Source organism: Anguilla anguilla, chromosome 13 (genome assembly GCF_013347855.1).
Source record: "Anguilla anguilla isolate fAngAng1 chromosome 13, fAngAng1.pri, whole genome shotgun sequence".
Classification (NCBI taxonomy): Eukaryota; Metazoa; Chordata; class Actinopteri; order Anguilliformes; family Anguillidae; genus Anguilla; species Anguilla anguilla.
Window position 1 is genome coordinate 34,182,683 of NC_049213.1, and position 22,946 is coordinate 34,205,628.

A 22,946-nucleotide genomic window follows, 5' to 3' on the forward strand; every position below is an offset into this window, starting at 1 on the left:
CACACAGTGAATGGTAAAAAGGAGCTGTTGAGCAAAGCTAAAATAAAATCTAAATGGCTATAAAAAGATCGCTAAAAAAAAACAGCAGTCAGTGAATCGACTTGAATTCTGGCAGCTTCGAGCAGATAAGACCCTGGGTGCCCCTTTCCCACTCTCCTGCGAACACTCAGGCACGTTTGCCCACTTCTGATTTCAATTTTTCAGTCTGGGTCAGGGAGGAAGTCAATATTTGAGCTGTTCCTTACAGCGGACTGCTACTGGCTGTGGGCAGCACGAGGAAGTAAAGAAATTTCAACTTTAATCTCTGCGGGACTTCGCAAGGAGAGAGGGGTTGTTTTTGGATCATGCAGAACGCTTTCCCTCACGCATGTACACGATCACATTCTGCTCATTATGAAAAGACACATACTCACAAATACACATGCACACGCATGTGCACACACACACACACACACACACACACACACAAGCACATGTACACACACAGAGAGACACACACACGTACACACACACACACACACACACAGAGTGACTCGTTACCCACAGATTTGGCTAGGTTACCCAGTCACCACATCTGCAAGCCTGGGCAATTTAAAAATTTAACTGGCAGTGTTTGACAGCGATGACAGCATGTACCAACATTTTCACTTTAATTCCATTGCAAGCTTGGCCAGCGTAAGCACACCTGGTTCCCCTCAGAGGAAACAGGCCCGAAGATGGGAGGAAAGGGTCTGTGTTCCTGCGTCCCCACGTCTCTCTCTCTGAAATCAAAACTGCTCCCGTCATCGCAGTTCGGCCACGTATATCAAACCAACCCGCTCGTATGACAGGAGGTATGCAAATCAAACATCAAAGCACATTTTAAAGCCCCCCCCCCCAAATCTAAGCCAGTCAAATCTTTTCTTGTGTTGCACCCTGCAGTAATGGATAGAGTCTCACTGGTTATGCGTGGAGGTGGAGAAGCCGCATTTTTGAATTGGTTCAGGCTTGTGGCAGTGGTTACGCAGTTCTCCTCCACTTCTCTCTTGCACTAATGAGGGCTCCATGGTCTTAGGCAAATTCTCCAGGCCTTTGCTTGCTTTTCCCATGAGGTGAAACCCTCTCTAACCAACAAGAGAGCTCCACAACTGAGCGCTAGTGTGCTAGAGCGATAAAAGATCCTTAATTCACAACCATATTGTAGTTGCTCAGTGAAAAGCAGCCATCCTCAACCCCCAAATAAAACCAACCTGCACTAGCACCCTGACTGACTCCCCAAAAAGCTCTACTACACACATTTGACCACACGCATAGACATTTTACACATTACATACATATTACACCTTTATTTTTCATTTCCCAGATTATAACTGTTAGTTGTATTGGAGAGAGCATTTGTCACAAGATCAGAAACCAGGCTAAGTCACTAGGGTGCCAGAGCAACGTGCCATTTACGACATGACTGTTTATAAAGTGCTTAAGTGTAAATAATACTTAAAAGATTGAAGTTATAAAGTTTATCTTTTCTCTCCACAGCAGAGAAGAAAGCACCCTGGCACCCACCTCTCTTGCTATTCTCTGGGATTTTGGGATAATGAAACAATCAAGGGATTATGTGCTGCCAGTCAAGCACTGCAGATCTATCAGGAAGAAAAACAATACCGTATTTTACTGTTCGCCACTTGTCTATGCAGTGACAGAGGCCTAAGGAGCTGCTGGGAGGTAATTACTGTATGTTTTCACCACACAAAAGGAAGAAAGAACTGACGTAAAATCCTACACCCAGGCCAGGCCTCTCTGCCCCATACGCCCGGGGCGACTGCTTGTCCCCTCCCTAAATCCTACACCCAGGCCAGGCCTCTCTGCCCCATACGCCTGGGGCGACTGGCCATCCAAACCCTAAATCCTACACCCAGGCCAGACCTCTCTGCTCCATACGCCCGGGGCGACTGCTTGTCCCCTCCCTAAATCCTACACCCAGGCCAGATTTCTCCGCTCTACATGCCCAGGGCGACCGGCCCTCCCCTCCCTAAATCCTACACCCAGGCCAGACCTCTCTGCTCCGTACGCCTGCGGTGACTGGCCATCGTCTCCCTCTCTAGTCCTTCATGAATCACGATGCCTGTCTGCACTGGCCCCCCAGTGGTTGGAACCAAACGGTGTTCAGGACAGCAGCGTCTTCAGATGCAAACTGAAGACCCACCTCCTCAGACTACACCCCATCCCATCCCCAGAGGTGGAAAATCCAGGTGCAGAAAGTAAAAAATCCTCTCCGGTATTTTGTTCCAATCACTTGGATTTCCTTATCAGCACAATTCCTCAGACAGGAGGTAGAACTAATTTGTGAAATCAGCCGGCTGAGCTCATGGGTGGAAGAAACACATGGCAGGACTTTTAATTTTCTGACCCCTAGACTTTCCACCATTCGTAATATTCAGCTTATGGAATTTTTTATGGTCTCAGGTTTCTCTTCTTAGGGCTTGGTATGGATATACAGTAATGCTATTACTGTAAATCACGGGAATGCACTTATGTTCCCCTGTACTGTAAACTGCTCTGGATAAGAGCTTCTGCTAAACAAGGGCAATGTAAAACAGCAGTAAATGTGCGCATAACACAGCACAAGGGCAGGTATTGAGTAAAAAAAGCAATAGAGAGAGAGAGAGAGAGAGAGAGATAGGCATACAAAGAAAGAGGGAAGGGAAAAGGGAGAAAAACAACAAACAAATGTTTACAGAGACTCTTACACGCTATTTTCATAATTCATACATGCTTCTTGGTGAATGTGTTAATTTGGTAATAGCATTATTGTACCTGGAGATTAATGAGGGGGAGATGAGCAGCTGAAAAATTCTTCCATTTGCAGGAGCAAATGCACAATAACGTGGGGGCCTCTCCAACAATTCCATGCAAGTAAACTGGGAATGAATATGCGTGACACAGACTACAACTGGTCTTCGTGCAACGCAAATCACTGGTTATTTTGTCAATGCCATCTGCCTTTTGTTTTAATCATGAATCAATATGGCATTTCTGCTAAACTATCTACCGAATGGATGCATTTTGGCAGGAAAATAAAATAAATAAATAGCACAACATTTGCAAGATATTCTGTCCAGGTTGATCAGGTGATCGATGAATACTCTACAAACCTGTCAATAATGCCAGAGCCTTTTGACAGACAGAATTGAAAAGATCAGATCATGGTGGAAAGTCAATTTAATGCTCACTTTTTTTAACCAATCTCTATATATTCCATGTATCACTGATCAATCTCAGGAACAAAAAAGAAATCTCTGTACACTGCATTACCTGTGCATTTCTGAATAGAGCATTCAGGATTGGATACGCACATACGCACTTGTGAACATACACACAAACACACATGCACGTAAGCGTGCGAAAAATAAACGTGCAAAGTGTGCTGGGAGTTTGGCACACCTTTTTGGTGAAGGCCAGATTTATCCCAGCTCAAGCGACAGAACGGATATCCTTCAGACTACACACACGCTAGGTTTCTGCTGAACAGATTTCTCCTTTTTCTTTTCTTTTTTTTTTTACAAACTTAGTGTTTCGGTAAAATCTCTCAGAAGAAAGCAAATACACCAGACAATGTTCGGGGGGGAGGGAGAGGATTTCCTGTTATTTTGGAAGAGAAATGGAAAAACTTTTCATGGACAATGCTCTTTGTCACCAGGCTGAAGGCAGCCAGCGATGCTCGGCTCACTAGGGTGTGACATTACAGTTTAACTCCCTGGCATACTTCCTTTTCTCCATGACGACACACTACTCTCAAGATTCCCACTAGATACGCCCAGTACCCTTTCCAATAGCCTCTGACATAACGCTCACCTACATCCACGAGCATCTGCCTCAGTAGCTGGGCTCTTTACATTGATGGTTAGTGTTCAGTAATGGGAGAAAATTCAGGTCTCCTGAGTACATGGAAAATGCTCCATTCTCAACTGCAGGGTGTACACTTTAAGGAAATATACCTGATACAATATTTAAAAAAGAAACCAATTCTAATCAGCATAGCAAATCATTCACAAAGATATGGGGTTCTTTAGATGTTCGATGATGAGATACTCCAAAATTTGCAGGCAAGATTCGGATCCTCGAAAACAAGATCCGATAAATCACTAACCTAGTTTCAAACAGGACACGTATCAGAAAGTCTCCTGGATTTGCTTTCTCAGGTGTAATTTAGTGCGCAAGACCAGCTACCCTCAATTGAACTGGAGTAAGACAACCCCCTGGTCCAAAGTGAATAAATAAATCCTCAAGCTATTCACAATTTATGCACGACCACATGGAATCTGTATATATTAAACCAATACATGTGTTTAACGTAATATATACTTAAAGAAGTCACATATATATTTTTCATAAGAAAGTATAGCAATGGTACCATGCTTAATTTTAAACAGTGCCCCTTCACCATTAGTTGTACGATATACATTTGCAATAGAAAATTGCAGGGTGGGATTATTCAGTCACTAAGATTTTAAACTTAAAGATTTTAAACTCTTCTGAGTGTACTAACCTAACAAGAACAAACTGAACTTACACTCCCCCCGTTTCTAGTCTTCATTATGATAATGTCAGGGTGACCCCAGCCAGTTATTGTTATTGGACTATGAAGTCTGTGTAACTCTTCAAACACTGAACACTTCAAACGTAGGACACTGAACTGCAGTTATCCTCGTCAAATCAAACTTCTAGGAAAAAAAAGATCAGGCTAATTAATTCCTCCTCGACTAAAGCAGAAACAAAAGCATGGATTGTTTCTAAAATAAAGACAGAGCAAAGGGTCTGTCTGCTTGTTTTTCAGCTGGTTTTGCAAACTAGTAAAAAAACAAAACAAAAAAAAAACCAAATGTCTACTTATTCTGTCTCTGTCTCATTCTGTTTATCTTGAAAGCTCACTCTGAGGAAATCTTCAGGGGCATATGTATATATTTGTCTAGGCTATCGTTACAAAAGCAGTGAAAAAGTTTTACACATCTCCAGAGATAGGTTATCAGAATGACTAGGGACGCTCCCAGGCCTTCTTCTTCAGGAAACCCTGACAACAGTGTAATCTGTTACAAAAACAAATCTCTGGGTGTAGGGGCTTGCGTATTTTTAATGTGCTGATCTAAGCATGGTGAAACATCCTGTAAAGCTCACAGTGACCATATTTCTCTTTTTTTTAATATACATACCTGTAATATTCATACACACATTGCTGTAATATTCAGTTACCTGACTCCAGCTGTACCTGTAACTGACGTACTTAAATAGCTTCTTAATTAAAAATCTTTGAGCAACTCATAGCGTTAAGTCATTGTTTTTTTACAGGATGCAGAAGGACCCTCTCACAAGCACTGGGCAAAACCCTGAATAAATGGTTTCTGAAGACATGGGGGAGGAATGAAGTCCTCCAAGGCTAAAATTGCATGTAATGAAAAAGCAATACATAAACGTAAACGTAAAACTCACAGAACTTACAATGGACAGGCCAAGGTTGTCAATATCAAATTATTTTTCTATATTTATTTTATAAGGCAATGAAACTTTGAAAACACAGCAGATATTTTTTAAAAACAAAACTATTTATTTTGGCCAGGGGGGGCAGTGACTTCACCACTGATGTACATACGTGCAAAAAATTCTAATTGTATAAATAAAGATGTCCACCAGCAAATAAAAAAAATAAAATAATCATATAAGAGCACACACAGCATACCGTACATGGCAAGTTCATGAATGTGATGGGAACAACACTTGTATCTCCAGCATATCTAGGGAAGAAGATTCTGGTGCAACAGATATATCAAGAGTGGCATGGAGCATCTGGCCTGTCTCACACTTCCTGCCTGTACCATCTGCCTGTTTAAAGACAGGAACTGATTTCCGTGCAGATATGTACTTGTGGAGTAAGTTCTCGTGAAGATGTCAGTGAACATCTCCCACATTTCGCGAGGCGTTCCGAAATCCAATATTAGCGCAGGATGTTTCCTCTTACGTTTCCATAGGAACGGTGATCACAGAAAATATGATGTAGCGCCTTGTCATACTGCATGAAAAACCGGTAGTGACGGATTTTTGAAAAATTGAATTTAGAATGGAAAAATATAATCACATAATGGAAATATTTTCCTCGTTCAAGAGGATGTCCTGAAGATGTCTACCTAGACAAGTGTGCTTGCGATGTGTGAGCTGGCAGTTTGCATAATTCTTTCTTAGAGGGGCTTATTGAGTTACTGTCCTTCAAGCCCTCTGGAAAAAAAAAAACACCAATAATTGTCTTTATATTACAGACTGTAACACTGTCTCTTTGCGATAAATAACTACCCTTGTGAGGACCCTAAAGCATTCCGTTGCCTCATCTTTGCCCAAGGGGACAACAGCAACATTTCATACCCATGATAACAATCTGACCATGAGTACAAAGCTCCCCTCAACGCCATTCCGCCAGCAACACACAGGTTTAAACGGGACATCTGGACAATGAGGCAATAGGGTAAAGCGGTCAGGCCGGGGTCCACTGCTGGGGCTATTTCGGTGAGCAGGGCCAAATGTCGATGGCTAGACCCAGACATTGGTGTCAACCTGTGGCAAGCCGATGAAAAAGAAATACCTCAACCTTATGTAATAGGCTGTGCCGGCATGCCGGGTAATGTCAAGGACATGACACGAAACCAACTGTCACTCCATAGAGTGCAGGACTACCTTCTGTTTAAAAACAATGTTGGCATGACCAATTCTCCCCCTGAATTTGGAAAGTCCAATTAGCTGTTCACAACCACGTCCCTGCTGTGAATTCCGCAGCTGTTTTGGGAGAGTGTAGACATCCACGGTTCTCCTCTGAAGCACGCGGTGTCACCAGCTGCTTCTTTTCACACCGCAGCCCACAGACTAAGCTTGCCCAGATCGGAGTCGGAAGAAAACACTTCACCCGTAGCTTTGGTAAGCAGACTTCGGGTGCCTTTCTGACCAGCAGGGATCAGTAGAGAGCAATGAAACACTGATGCCTAACCAACTGAGCCCTAGTATCCCGAAGGCAACCCAATTGTCAATTACACATCAAACCTGCGAGGCCACCAACCACATTCGCCACTGGCATATCTGAATTTGATATGGGGCTCATCTATGCACCACCACAGGACTCCTTTTAACCAGCACAATCAGCCTTCCTGGACCCTAAAAGCACATCATATTTTTCATATCCAGGTAACAGGTACAGTTTTGGACTCCAAATCTATATCTGGATATAATGCAACATTGCATCGTGTCCTCTGCAGTGAAGAGAAAATGAAAAGGCAAGACTAAATCCATGGAGACTATGAGCATTCCCGATGGTGACACAGTGCACGATGTCTTTGGTAAAGAAAAAACAAGGGGAGACATCCCTGAAACCGAATTTTTTTGTTTTGTTTTTGTTTTTTTGCACAAGTATACAGCTCGTCATCCTTAACGCTGCTACTTCAGGCTTGCGCCTGTGTCTAGCATGGCTTTCAGGAGTGGAAAACAGCGCCTCCTAGCAGGTCTCGCAGGGACAGTGACAGTCATTATGATAAGGTCAGGTGAGCGTGGGAGAACAGTATCTCACACTTTTGCCAGCATGACACCTGCAAATTAAAAGCACCCTGGTCATCAAATAATACTATATATATATATAAGCAAGCTGTAGACACAAGGGAAATGTGTAGGTGAAGCACCACTTATATATATATATATCCATATATATAGATCAAACGGGACAGGTGTATGCGGGGGTATACTTTACACTGGACAGAAATTATTTCCGATACACCTATGGTGAGAAGATCAAAGTAATACATCAGAACAGTTCTATTTTTTTTTTCCGCCCATATTTGTCCAGTTTGTAATGCCAGTGCGGGTTCCTTTTGGGTACCCATTTTTGCTGTTCTCTGTAAAACAACAAAAAAACCTTCCAATGGAAGTGCTGTGTTGCGTAAACGTTTTGTCTGCCACCTGAAAAGAAGAAGACGCTACAAGGGGTGGGGGTGGGGGTGGAGAACACAGGTGCTGTTGCCGTCTGCCTCTATCCTAACTGTTTAGTCCTTCTTTCATCTATTTTTTGCTTCCCTTTGTTTTTCATCTGATAACAGACAGACAGAAGACTGTTTACGTGTCTGAGATACATCTGAAGACTGCCTGATCTGACGGCATGCTTCGGTTAAACCACAGGCCGTACATTTTCTCCACACCGCACAACATGCGTGTACAGAACAAAGAAGACCTCAGAACCTTCGGAAGGACGTCGATGCTTGCAGCACTTAGCCGTAAAGATGCGTACCTCCACACGGCTGCTCGGCACTTAAAAACTAAAGCTGCATTTCAAATCAGTTTGTGAGCCTTGAGCCTTGGCAGCCTTGAGCCTCCAATTGGCTCAGAATGATAAGCCTTGGCGAGCCAGGCCGCTCCAGGAAGCATGCAAGGGCTGGCAGACCAGCAGAAGAGAAGTGGAAATCCAGGGGTCAGAAAGTAAAAGTCCTGCCAGGTGTTTCTTCCAGCCATGAACTCCAGCCAGCTGAATTCATCAATTCAGCCAATTCCAACTCTTGGCTGAAGAACTGTGCCAATTAGGAAATTCCAGGTGATTGGAGGAAGATGATGGGGAGGACTTTTATTATTTGAACCTGGATTCTCCACCTCTGCAGACCAGCAATCCTCCTTCTGGATGAAATACTAAAAGATCCCTAGTGTGGTGATGCATGGCTGTGGCTTCTTCTCTTTGAATCAGAGATTAGTAAAAGGCCCTTACATTAAAGATTGCCCGGCAAGGTATATCAAAAAAGGGCAGAGGTGGTCATCTGCAGATAAATCAACAATTTTTAAACAGCAGATTACCAAACAAAATGAACTGGGAGAAATCCGAAATAATGCACAAAGGCACAAATGATTTTCTCTTTTAAATATTTTCTTTGTTATCTGGTATGCACTAGCAGGGGCGCCACCATGGATTTTGGGACCTATGTTTAAATATTTTCTGAGGGCCCATAGAATCATCCTAACCACCCCCCCCCCCCACTTACAGCACCCCTGTGCACATGGCATCTGTCCATCACTCAGCTGTCCAGCTCCCAGACCAGCTTGGTAAAACAGTCCCAACCCTTCCTTTCTTTCACTGAGTCATCATCAGTGATAATTAGGGATGAGTGCTCCTAATGGGCTGGGTGGTAAAATAAACACATCATCTCCACTGAACGATTCCCAACCCCCCCGGGGAGGAAACGGGGAGCTGGCGCTCTTACTTGTGGCGAAGACGAGCGTGGCCGTGGGCGTGGGGATGCGCGTGGCCGTGGGCGTGGGCGTGGGCGTGACCTCCACCCCGATATCGGTGGGTTCTGGGGTGCTCCCGTCCTCCTCGCCGCTGGGTCCCTCTGTGGAAGGTGAAAGCGTAGAGCACACGGGGGCATTGGCACACACCCTTTCCACCGTCCCATTCCGGGGCCGTGTGCTGGAGTCTCGGGTACCGCAGACGGGGGTGCGTGAATCTCACAGGGGAGTCAGGGTCAGAATTCGGCACTCTCCACCTTCTCGTGATTAATTTTTTTTTTAATTAAAAAAATTATTATCCCTGCTATTTTATTTTATTTTTTAAATGGCTGGCTGTATTCACAAAACCAGTCTCAAGAGGGCTTGCCTGTCTTCTCTGTAAATTCTTAAGGGCAAGCCCTCACTCTCCTCCAAAACATGTGCCGCTTTCTCTGCGCAGTCAATGTGACTGAGAAGCAGCCGTCACGCACAGATGCCACGGGCAGATTGTCGATGGGGACACAGCCCACAGGTGGCGTGGACACAGTCAGGATTCAGAACCAAAACAAAGCACTTCATTACACCCGAGAACCAGCTTTAGGAGGTTGCGTCCCTTTAAAAGCCCAACGGACCGGTCTCACCAAGAGTGAGTGCGGAGCGATGCGTGAGGAGCTATTCCCCATCAGCTGCGTGTAAATCGGCTACAAAAAGCCGCGTTCGTATCCCGCACCCACCTCCCGAGTAGTCCTCCAGAGCGAAGTCCTCGTCGTCGGATTCGGCGAGAAACCGCCTCCACCGCCGGTCCCCCTGGCCGGCCTCCAGGTCCTCGGGCAGAGCGACGTCACCCCACACCCTGGAGCCGCCGGCGACCTGCAGTAAAACAAGGGGGAGCCAAACTCTCTTTTTATGGGGGTCAAATTCTCCACTCCCAGCTAACATCCATCAAAAAGCTGTAGAAAAGAGGACCTCAAGCAACAGCTCACCACAAAAAAACTCCAAAAAAACACCCACGAATATCTCAACAGGTTTTCCTAAAGAGGAAAAGTACAACCTACAATTCACTGTGGCAGTGTATAAATGGCTGCAATGCAAATGCTGTGTAAAAAGTTGTTCAAGTCCCTCTTTAGGTCCCTCTGGGTAAGAGCGTCAGTAATGTGCTGGAGTTTATCCCAGCATGCATTGGGCGAGAAGCGGGAACTCACCCTGGACAGGCCACCAGTCCAGCACACACACACACACACACCATTCATACCCAGGGTACATTTAGACTCTCCAACTAGCCTAACCTGCATGTCTCTGTGGGAAGAAACCTGGGAGGAAACCGGAGTACCCTGAGGAAACCCATCTGGACATGGGGAGGACATGCAAACCCCACACAAAAAGATGAACCAATGACCTTCTTGCTGTGAGGTAACAGAGCTACCCACTGCCCCACCATGACACCCCCCTGGTTCGAACTTACTCAAGTATTTCAGGTTGTTTGATTTTTTTTTTTTTTTTTTTTTTTACAAGCTGAAAGGCAACGGCTTTCACAACAGCCAACTAAGCCACTGGCAAAAGGGTACACCCTTTCATTTCTTTTGCTACTTCTACCAGAGCAATTAGGTTAGTGCCCCTGCCCAGTTTCCCCTCTGTTACAAGCACCCTCTCTGTGACAACCCCACAGACACACACACACACACACACACACACTCCTCCCGGTGTTTGCACGCCTGCCTGGCAGGGTGCCATGCTTGGCATTTCCAGTTGGTACGGCACGCCAGTTCCCATTTCCACCGGGACCCATCATGCCACGTCTCCCATTTAAACGGCTCCAGCCAATAAAGACCTTGATCTCCCCGCGAAATCCTCCTCTCTCCTGAATGAGCAGCTTGCAATAATAATCCCGGGCCTTTTTCAAAAGGAAAGCGCTGACCGTCCAAATTCTTTTGACGGGAGCCAGTCAACGGACCATTGGTGTGATCCATCTCCCAGGGTCCCCCCCCCCCCACCCCAAACTGAACTTCTGTGAGTGGTGTCCTTACCCTGTCCAGATGAACGCGATTTCCTTTGGCCATGCCCAGCAGACACTCACTCTCCATACTACTGATAGGGTGGTTCAAACATCATCAGAATGTTGGAGACTGAAGGAGACTACATATTGAGCTCACTATCATTAAGTAAACATGGATTCACAAGGTTTTTGTCTTATGACATCCACTGTGCGCTATTTTTTTTTTTCATTTCAGGAATGTTACTTATTATTTCATACATCTGTCACCATTTTTATTTGGTTAAGTAACCAAAATCACACCCCTCGTCCTGGTAATGAAAAATAAGCAAAGCCTTCGCACCACAAAGACAATGATACAGAAAGAGTTAAATGCCACAGCATGAGAAGAGACAGTTTGCAACTCTTATGATGCTCAATATGATTTCATGTTTATGCACACAAAACAAGCTTTCATTATTGCCACATGCCTGATAAAAAACAGCTGTAAAATTACTCTACACCATCATTTCAGCAGGTCAGAGTACTTCTTGTGTTCTAAATACCAAAAGAAATATGTACACACATATGCTTATAATCAGCTGTTGTTATTTTTCTTATTAGTGCGTTATTAATATGTTATTGAGACTGTTTATGTGAACGTATATACAATCACACTGTTCTGATGATTCACATGCACCTCGCCAAATCTTTGGCAATGCAAATGCAAATTTTGTCATGCCAATAAAGAACTTTGAATTTTAATTTACATGCCCATCATTAAATATATAATAAATTATTAAAAAGCCTTCGGGAAAGACAAAGTCAAGAACAATTTAAAAAAAGGCTGTGGGACAATAACAGGAATGGAGAACACACAAACACACACATGCACAAAGTAGTCTGCATAAATGAGCAACTACTTAAGCAACTACACTACTTAAGAACCTTATTACATGACATCATGGCCGCCGCTAACAACTGCAGATGCAAATAGGAGCACTGGGATAATTCTATTGGTTGAGACGCTCCAGAAAACGTAAGACAGGGGCTTTAGTAATTTGCCGCCCCCTGTCCCCCCAGCTCACTCTGAATGTATAGGCAGGCCTTCCCAGCCGTTTGGGGGTGGGGGGGGGGGATTGGCTGGGATTGGTACACCTGCTGAGAGCAGATGCAAAAACACTCACATCACTGATCCACGGGCCTTTCCCCCCCTCCACCCCCCACCCCCCCCAATCAGCAATGAGCAGACAAATGAAAAAGGCTTGTGGACTGTGGGAAGCTTTCAGGACGCACAGAATATCGGTTGAGGTCAGGTCCATGGAAGACATCCTGTGACTTGAAAACAAATCAGACAGATTTGGTGTACCTGGGTATTGTGGTGCTGATGAATCTACCACACAGTCCAGAGTGCCCTTATGCATCGCACAGGTCTAAAGAGGGAGTCTCCTCTTGCCTTCTCTTGCCACTATACCACAGAGTCCAAGTTACATTAGATTTGTTGTACGTCGCTCTGGATAAGAGCGTCTGCTAAATGCCTATAATGTAATGTAATGTAATTAGATAACATTATAGGCATTTAGCAGATACTCTTATCCAGAGCAATACATAGCATTTACATCGCATCCATTTATACAGCTGGATATACACTGAAGCAATGCACGTTAAGTATCGTGCTCAAGGGTACTACGGCAGTGTCCTTCCCTGTGACCTTTAGGTTACGAGACCAGCTCCTTACCCATTATACTACACTGCCGCCCAGCAGCAGCAGAACTCTTCCTGTGTGAGAAAGGACTGGTGTTTGCAGCTGACTTAGCAGGTCCTCCAGCCAGGCTGGGGTTTGTGACCGAGTTTGGCATTTCACATCTGTCTGCACCGGGCTGATGAATGCCCTGCTGTGCACAGGTTTTTTTTTTTTTTAAAGCGTCACCTTCAGCAAGCCCCAGGTAGCTTTGAACCGAGACCAAAACCGAAAGCAACTAAGCTAAGAAAAAAAATAAATAAAAAATTCAATGATAATCTTGGTTATCATCTCTTTTCCTGGCAGGCTGTTTTGTCTTTCAGCTCATGGAAATGCAGGAGCGACTCTTGCCCACACAAACTTAACGTGACCCGTCATGTTTCGCAGACCTGAACGCTGCCTTCCATAAGATAAGGCACAGAGGAGATTTCGCTGAGGAAACGGAACAGAAGCAGTGAAGGGCATAGTGGGTGAATGCCTGACAGGGCTGGTTCTCAACTTTTTTCAGGACCAGCCCCCTGGGGCTCAGCCTGCCCATAAATGTTGGTCCAAGTAGGCCCCCCTGCAGTGGGTCCAAGTAGGCCCCCTTTGCTAAGGGTCCAAGTAGGCCCCCATTTGCTGAGGGTCCATGTAGACCCCCCTTGCTCTGGGTCTAGGTAGGCCCCCTTTGCTGAGGGTCCAAGTAGGCCCCCCTTGCTGTGGGTCGATGTAGTCTCCCCATGCTGTTTATCTATGTGGGCCCCCTCTTGCTGTTGGTCCATGTAAGCCCTCCATGCTGTGTGTCGATGTGGGCCCCCTTTGCTGAGGGCCCCTTTTACTTTAGGCAAACTCAGTGCCGACAGTCTTCATTGCTGCTGGGCAGCTACAGTATAAGTAAGCCCACAGGCGCTAAACAGCCTATATTTACGCGTGCTGCATGCATACAGCGCACCTTTTAAGCTGTCAAGCTGTCTTATAGGAAGAGTGACAGCAGGTATGTTCCTGGAGGGGGACAAAGAGTTGGCAGGAAGTGATGTCGTGAGAAATCAATGCATTTCCCAGCGATTATCTGCAAAGGTATAGAACTGAACATTGAGGGTTGACAGTGAGAACTTCACAGCAGGATGCTAATGTTTGCATCCGGAGGTTTTTTTTTTTTTTTACCTTGCGTTGGGTAGTGATTACCCATCGTGCCCTTTTCGTTGCTTAAGCTTTGACCTTTGACTTGCCACAGCATGGCCGCAATGTACAGACCACAGTGCACACACAAATGATTAAGCATGTCTGTGAGCTTCCCTCAGACATGCTTAATCCCTTAAGGTGTGAGATCGCAAATATGTGATCAGAATGTTCTCAGCTGAACATTCTAATGCTGATGTAACAATCACTACTGGTAATACTGAAAAAAAACCTACTCTTCAAAGGAACACCAGCATTAGACTGTTTTCAGGTTGCTTGTCAGTCTAACGAAATTCGGACCAGAGCACAGTTCTAGAACACTGAATTTTGAAAGAACATTCCAAAAAGCCCTCTACTCTTCAAAGGGTTAAACACCAGCATTAGATCTTCTCACTATTTTCAGGCTGCATGTCAATCTAACATAATCCTGACCCGGAGCACGGGAGCATCCAAACGCTTCAAACGTTATTTCTGTGCACCTCGGAAGGGGCCCATAAAAAACAAACAGAGGCGATGCCGACGGGCGCTTCCGTGTCCTTAGGTCATTCGTTCCGTCCGCAAGTGCTGATCGTGCCTCGCGGGTCGCGGTATTTCAGGACTCCGGCGGAGACAATGGCCCTTAAATTGGTCTCTGGCTGCTCGTGTGACCTTCGGGGACCCGCTGGGCGCAGCTGTTTTTTTCGGGGCGGACCCTGTTCCCGAGGCGCAGCGGTATGGAAAACGCCGCTGTGACGCCACATCCTTTCTTTAGGTCTGTTTGTCCTTTTCGAACCCGCCGTCGGCCCCAAGAGTCTGGGCGCGCTCAGTCAGACCGCACGGGGGGTGCCCCAGAGCCCGACAACGGGACAGGCCCCGGCGATGTGGCTCTCTCGTACCTTCAGCTTTAAAAAAAAAAAAAGTTTTATTTACACGATGTGCAGGCTCATTGTTCCGAGAGACGTGTCGGAACAGCCGCCCCACAAGTGCCCGCTTGCCGAACGCACCAGGGAACACGGTGTGGGGGGGGGGATCAGGGGGTCTAATTACAAGCTGTCAGGAGCTGAGATTAAAAGGGGGGAAATTATGAGGACATTGGTTTGTGTTGGCTTCTCCTTCTCCCCAGAGAATAGATAAAACATGTTTTTTTGGGGGGGGGGGGGGGGTTGAGAGGCAAAACTGCATAAAGGTGAAATCTTATGAAATACCCGATATTTATTAACCCTCTCATTTGTAGTTTTATTTTCGATTCATAATAAAATGACAACCAAACGCACATTCGCACACTCATACTCGCACACACACACACACACCAAAATATGCACGGTCCCACACTAACATGTGCATTATCACATGTACCGCATATATGGAGAACACAATCGAGTAACGTAAAAACGTATGTGAGTAGGCCAACCACCACCCCCCACCACCAACCCCGCCCACCCACCCACCCACACACATACACACACACACACACACACACACACACACACACACACACACACAGGCCAGGGGGATGCCATATCACAAAAGGGGGGACTGAAGGTGAGTTGAAAGACAAGCCTCCTGTGGCGTGTGGAAGTACAGTTAGCCGAGTGTGGCTCCAAACCGACAGGATTACGAGGGAAGAGAATCAGACGTCTCGGGTTTCAGCTGCAGCTAGCGACCGTTCCCCCGCACTGAACCGTGTTTGTGTGTGTGTGTGTGTGTGTGTGTGTGTGTGTGTTTGTGTGTGTGTGTGTGCGCCGCTTCGCTGGGGTTTCAAAACAAACAATCTCAGTCGCTGCAAATAAAATAATTGGAACCATCCTCCACTCTAGGAGTGATATCAGAACTGAAACCGTAGCGGCTTGTTTGTAAGGCTCAGAGCGTACGACCATGTGCTTGCAATTATACCCAGCTTGGCCTTTCTCGACTCAAATCTCTCTATGAGAGGTAACAAAATGCAAACATTTCTGCAAAAAAAACAACAAACAGAATTATGGGACAGCAATGAAGAATGTCCTTTTTAGGTATAAAATGCTTTTATACTTTTTCCATTTGCTTCTGACAAATCTTTTCCATAACCCAACAGTCCAAATCTCTCTCAGACATTTGAGCTAACCTCAAAAACCTGTGGCATTTTATTGACTGACACTAAAGGGAACTGTCAATCACCCGCGGACCCGCGACAGTCCAGACTAGTCGAGGCCCGCGTTCAGACAGGCCGTGGCGAGAAACAATATTGTCCCAGCTGCCCTCCGCGTTGCCAGGGAGATTGGCATCAAGGAAACACGTCCTCCAGTGGAGGGGAAGGTCACGCAAGCGGCACGGGAATCCGCTTCACCCTCAGACGTAAAAACATTGTGACCAGACGCGTATTTCAACTGACAGCGCGCTGAACTTTAACATGGGGTCAAGGGGGGGGGGGGGGGACGAGATGCGACGTGTTTGAAGTGAGAAAAACAAAACAAGCAGAGAAGCAGGTGACAGGGGTTGAGTGGGATTCCCAAAGTGAAACCACACCAGCAGGCAGATAGCACCCTGCTCTAACCCCCGTGACTAAACCAGCAATGGATGCACTCACACGCTTATGGCTGAGCTCCAGTGGACTGGCCATTAGCAATATACAGTATACATGGACACATGGATGCCAAGGTATACAAAATCCTCACTCAGTATAATGAGTGTCTGGTAGTAAGATAGTCTTTAGTGTTTATGATACTAAATAATAAAAACTGACAAGAATATGTGCCACATGAGTTCTTAAAATGCTATCAAAGAAATCCTTTTTTTAAATGATAGGAGCTATTAAAAACTGTAAATGGAATGAACCCAAATGGTAAACATTGTTTCAGAAATGCATAGAAAAGATCAAGGGAATATCCCTCAAAACAACAATGTGGCCGACGGTGTCCAGGGTAGCGCATTTTGACTCTCGCTCAGTTTTTCCTGCTATTGATACTCAGGTCAGTGCTTTTCCTCTGCCAATACCGCCAAATCAGGACTCTCCTGCAAACTCATCCATTACATTACATTAGCCTACATCACATTACATTACATTACAGGCATTTAGCAGACGCTCTTATCCAGAGCGACTTACACAACTTTTACGTAGCATTTAAATTGCATCCATTTAAACAGCTGGATATATACTGAAGCATTGCAGGTCAAGCACCTTGCTCAAGGGTACAACGGCAGTGTCCTACCCAGAACCTATGACCCTCCGGTTACAAGCCCAGTTCCTTACACACTGTGCTACACTGCCGCCACTATCCCTGTCCTCAAGGAAAGGCCCACTGTCAACAAGAACTAACGCAAGACCTTGTTCTGTTCCACTTTCACACAATGCAGCAACCTGACAAAGCAGCCATCTGGTGATCTAGGAGACACCGGGGAGGGCGAATCAGCACAGTGCTTTGTAAACCGCACATTTATGGATTAAAGCCACTTTACCAGCAAATACAGAAAGTCTGGGGTATTTGTAGGCTAGACTGGTGCCGCAAAATAATTACACGTGTTACAATCCCTGTACTAAACTAAACCAAAGTACAAACGAATAGAGTTTCACACCATGACGACGGTCAGCCAAGATGCATTCTGGGACGTGCAATACGAAATGCCTACTCTCATCATGAACCAAAGACTTTGAAAACTGAAATCGTTGGTACTTAACTTACTTGACTTGATGCTTAGTGTTAACAAAATAAAAACTACCGGGACTTGTATTCACGTTGTCATATAAAGTTGCATATGTCGCTCTGGATAAGAGCGTCTGCTAAATACCTGTAATGCAATTCAATGTAATTTCCTTTTAAACATAAGATAACATAACATAACACAACATAACGCTTGCCATAGACATACTGCCTACCCACACCACCCAAAGAATGCCTTGAACTCAAAACGTCCACTGAGGGAACGGCTGGAGCAAGTGGACAGTTTCACCAGAGAAACCAGTTAACTCATCAGTGTGTAAACGTGTGAGGAATACATGGCATTTTCCCTTACTATTCAGCTGTCTGTGAACCTGTGACCATGCCCACCTCAAAAGAAAAGAAAACATTCACGGGCAAATTTATTACCCAGAATTCCTCTTCCTTCAGAATGAATCGCTGGCGTTCACTGACGGAGGCTGTATTCAGTGTTACAGTCAAAACAGACTGATGAAGGGAGAGGGAAGTGGCGTATAAGGCAAGCAAAGAGAGAAGTGGGAAATACCCTCTGCTTCACAAAGCGTTCCGGAGGAAACGTAACGGCCATTTGATTCTCCAGACTCAGCTCGGTTCTCCTTGCTACACTTCCGACGCAGCCTTGCGTCGTGTCCGGAGCAAATGGAAACATCCTGCGGTTAACAAGGCATCTTTTCATCTGCTTCCAGCAACTTGTCGCTCCCTAATTTAAATTAAAGTGCTTGACAGCTGCGAATGTGCCTCATTTCAACCCGGTTAACATGAGCACAACAATAATGCACGGGATGCCGCTGTTGTGGACGGCAACGCCCTGCTGCGCTGCTATGGCGACGGCCTGGCCGTTAGGTGTCTCTTCTGTCACCGGCCGGATCAGAGAACGCCAGCGATCCGTGACCGTTCCTTTTTACGTAAGCGCCCTGGATGTGACCGTTCAGCGCTAACATCAAAGAGAAAAGAAAGAGAGAGAGAGAGAGAGAGAGGAAGAACGGTCGAGCACAAAAGGGGGCACTCCATCACCCAGGGACGGTCGTGGCACAGAGATGTGGGCACACATGCCCGTGACCCCCGCCTCCCCCCCCCCCCCCAGCCCGCGGTCGCCCGCTTCAGAGATACCACCAAGAAAAACAAACAAAAAGAAAAAAAAAAAGACTTTTGTTCCCTCTGCCAGGGTCAGATAAGCGGTGTGACGGAATAAAATACGGTCTGTTTCCTGTTTCCTGTCGCCTCACGGGTGACCAGCCCTGCAGGGGCCTCAAAAAGCAAAGCACTGAAATCCATGCCACCTCCTAGGGGGGAGGGTGGGGTGCGGTGGTGGGGGGGAGGGGGCGTAAGCGCATGGTGTTTATTAATGACAGGAAAGGGCCAGTGGCACTGAGCCATCTCTCCATTTGTGCCCCATTTCTGCGTGGCAGCCAATCAACTCTGGCGGAGAGGAACCGCACAAGGCAAACCACTGGCGGGAGCACACAAGAAATGGATGAGACAGCTCTTATTAGTGGCTATCGTGGAAATGCTCCTGCTCAAGTGTAGACACTAGCACTTCTCAAAAAGGCTCTGTGCACATCCTCAAGCCATTCCCGAAGCAGGACGTGAACTCCCAGTGGCTTCACACTGCTTCAAAAAAAAACAAAAAAAAACAAAAAAACAAAACGCATGCTGGAAGACCTCCCTGTTAAACAAATGGCCGGAATAAACAGGCTAAAGATGGACGGGGCTAACTGTCATGAAGGAAGCGCGGGCAGCTGTGCTTGAGCTCCGGTTGGATCCGGTTCCCCCGGCAGCAGCACGGCCCAGAGCAACGTTAACTCTGACCTCCACACCAGCCGTTCAGCCAGGGCTTTTCTCCTTACGGTACGCTCTCGATCCCAAACCACCGAACCTGCCAGCACCTGCTGCAGCCATCAGCCTGCTGCGTTTCCACTGCAGCCAGGCACTGCTGGATTTCTGTATCGCATATTAGTCTCTTATTGAGTCGTTTTTTTTTTAAAGTTGATTTTAATTGTATAGTGTTGGTGTGGCTGGTTCCACTACATTATGTAGATATGTATTTTGAGATTGTAAATGATTGTAGGATATGACATTATTTTTGACCTATGGATGCATGCCAATTTGCCATGCCCCACCCCCAACACACACTTCAAGGACCAAAATGGATAGTTTGATGATACTTGATGATGTTCCTGGTTGAACTTCCTCTTGTATTTTTCTGATGGTTATCAAGTAAATTTCCATCAATCAATCACTCAGCCAAACTCAAGGGTACAATGACAGGACAATGGCTAGATATCAAACCCACAACTTTCGAGTTACAAGCCGTTTCGAGTTCTCTCATCATTAGACTAAACTGACAGTCAATACGTCAAGTACACTGTACATGGTTAACACAAAAGAAAGAAGTCCTTCCAAATGCCCGAACCATTTAATGACCGACAGTCAGTGTCCACTTTCAGGCTATTTTTATGGCCACACTGTAGCTTGTGGTGTCTGCTTAGAATGGATGTTGTGTAATTGAAGCCGATTTGGCAGGGCGTCGCCGTGGAGACTCGCTCGGAAGGGCCAGCAGTACAAGTGTGCAGAGGTCACCTGCCGAACATCCACTTGAGCATAGCCTCAACTTCTATTGGCAACCATGAGAGGAAAACCTGCAGCTAAAAAACAAAACAAAACAAAAACTCTCCACACAGCTGCAAAACAAGTACAGAGGGGCCATCAATGGGCACCTTTAAAAAAAATAAGGTGAACCATGACATCATGGGAGCAATCAAATCCTATTTGTGGTGCGTGCTACTTTCACTGCTCAACGAACCATGGAATAAAAAAAGCGAATGTTCCTGAATGACCAACGGCTTTTAAATTTGGTAAGTTATAATATAAATCAGTCCCCCGAACGACGAACAAGACCAGATGTGTGTCTGAGGGGCCGGGCAGAGAGAGCGGAGAGTAACAGAGAAATGTTGTGTGGACAGTCCCTGAAACGAGAGAGCGAGAGAGAGAGCGAGAGAGAGAGAGAGAGAGAGAGAGAGCCTGGAGGGGAATGTGAGAGAGGAGAGGAATTCGGAGGGTCGCCACACCTCTTTCAAAAAGGCCCGATTCAACCACATGCCTGAGAAGCACTCACAGCCGCCTGCTTTAACCCCCATTGTCTTCACAGGGCTGACAGAAAGAGGAAAAAGCAGAGGAGTCGGTGAGAAGCTGTCAGTTTATCGTGCGGGCTCGCATTACGTAAAATAGCAGTGGATGTTCACCAGCCTCCTAGTCCACCCGCCAAACAAGTATGAACATTTAAAAAAAAAAGCTATAAATCCTTTGTGAAAATATTCTACTAAAGGCCTTTATTCATTATTCTGGACTTTGTAATGCATTTAATCAAACCCATTGTCTGTTTTTTTTCTCCAGACACACAGGTTTATGAGTTCTGAAGTCTCGGCAATCAACAAGAGTAAAACATGACAAGGATATCAAACAGAGTTTGTGTAAAGAAAAGACAAAACATATACCTTTCGTTACTGAAAATGCAGAAAATGGTTCATAACATAACATAACATAACAACATAACATAACAACATAATATAACGTAAGACGAGAACAGGCCATTCAGCCCAACACTGCTCATCTATTCCTACCACTAAACTGTACTTAATGCTTAGTTTACCTAAAAGCTAGATAGTATCTAACACTGTATCAAGCCGGGCCTTGAATACCCCCAGTGTTTCTGCCACCACTACATGTCCAGGCAAGCTATTCCACACATTGACCACTCTCTGTGTGATTCATTGAGCTTCGATGGAATAGAGCCTCAGTCTGATAGTGTTCGTTTGGAAGCTGTTGATCAGGCCTCTGTTTTCCTTTCGGTGTCCAGCAGGTTTAAGTGACAGATGACTGCCGTTCCCCACTGGTGTCATTTTACCTTGTTGCTTCCTGTCTTGATTTTGCAGGCCTGGTGCAATAGAAATTTCAGCCTTGTGGTTGGAATGGGGCATTCATGAGCTCTCTCTCACTCTCTCTCTCTCATTCACTTGCTCTGTCTATCTTTCTCAGTCACTTGCTCGGTCTCTCTCAGAAATATTTCAGTGACCTTGTGAAAGAAATACTGTCTGTGCCAAAAAGGAAGCAACGTGGACATAGTAGAAGTTTGAGGATGGGGAAAATGTCACAACTGACTCAATCCTGACTGAACAGGGTGCATCACCAAAAGCAAAGAAAAAATGTTGCTATTTCAGTAAAAAGTCTTTCAGAGTTAGACATACAAAACACTAATGCAACTTACATTACGGGCATGTTATCCAGATTGACTGACAGTATTTACATTGCTTCCATTTATACAGCTGGATATATACTGAAGCAATGCAGGTTAAGTACCCTGCTCACGGGTACAACAACATGAGGTACAACTTCATGAGGATTTTGGCGAGTGCAGAAATTACCAAAATTTACCTGGCAAACTTGCATTTGTAAAAAAAGAAAAAAAGAAAAAAAGAAAAAGAAAAACGTTACTCCATATTTAACTGAAAACTAAGCTGAAAGACGAGTATTGATTGAATCCAGGCAAATGACCTTAGCAGTGGCCTTGAAGACTAGCCTCGTCACACAGGGGTCAAACGTAAACTGACAGATGATTCTGAATAGCCTGGAGATGCTTCAACACCTCTGGTTGACCTTCAAGTGGCAGGGTCAAAGGTCATATTTTCCACAGAGGTGAAAACACCTTGACTGCAGTGCCACATTATCAGCAGGTGGAGTTTTACTACCCCAAAACGGGGGCCTCCCCCTGGAGCCACCTTTCACCCTTCAGAACCTTTCGCAGCCTCAGGAACATTTCCAAGTCTTTACAACCAACCACGTCAATCCAAAACAATGTGCCTTTAGAAATCCCCACCCCATTCCTTCAAAAAACCCACCCCTCCTACAGTCACCAGCACTTCCTGAAAGTCAACCCAAGAACAGCTCTCTGCCATAAAAAAAACAGCCTAGGAATACCCTACCTCTAAAATCAGTTTTAGAACCAAGAACACTTCCACCCTTCATCTAGACCTATTACGATATCAGCCGTACTCTCTAATCACAACAGCATTACAAATAGTTACAAACATGTACAAGCCAAACATGTCCAGCCACAACTACAAATGTGCAACGCCAGCTCATCATAAACTGAACACGACAATTCACCAGCATCCTCTTTCAG

The 22,946-nt window shown here is 45.5% G+C and overlaps 1 protein-coding gene across 1 annotated transcript in view; it reads right to left on the reverse strand.

Annotated features, from left to right (window-relative positions):
* Positions 1 to 22,946, reverse strand: part of LOC118211621 (basement membrane-specific heparan sulfate proteoglycan core protein-like) — a 108,738-nt gene that overhangs the window by 69,844 nt on the left and 15,948 nt on the right. Inside the window, exons 2-3 of the mRNA XM_035388968.1 lie at positions 9,984 to 10,119; positions 9,246 to 9,374 (exon numbers count right to left, since the gene is read on the reverse strand). Of these exons, the coding sequence (XP_035244859.1) occupies positions 9,246 to 9,374; positions 9,984 to 10,119 (265 nt within the window). The remainder of the gene's footprint in view (positions 1 to 9,245; positions 9,375 to 9,983; positions 10,120 to 22,946) is intronic.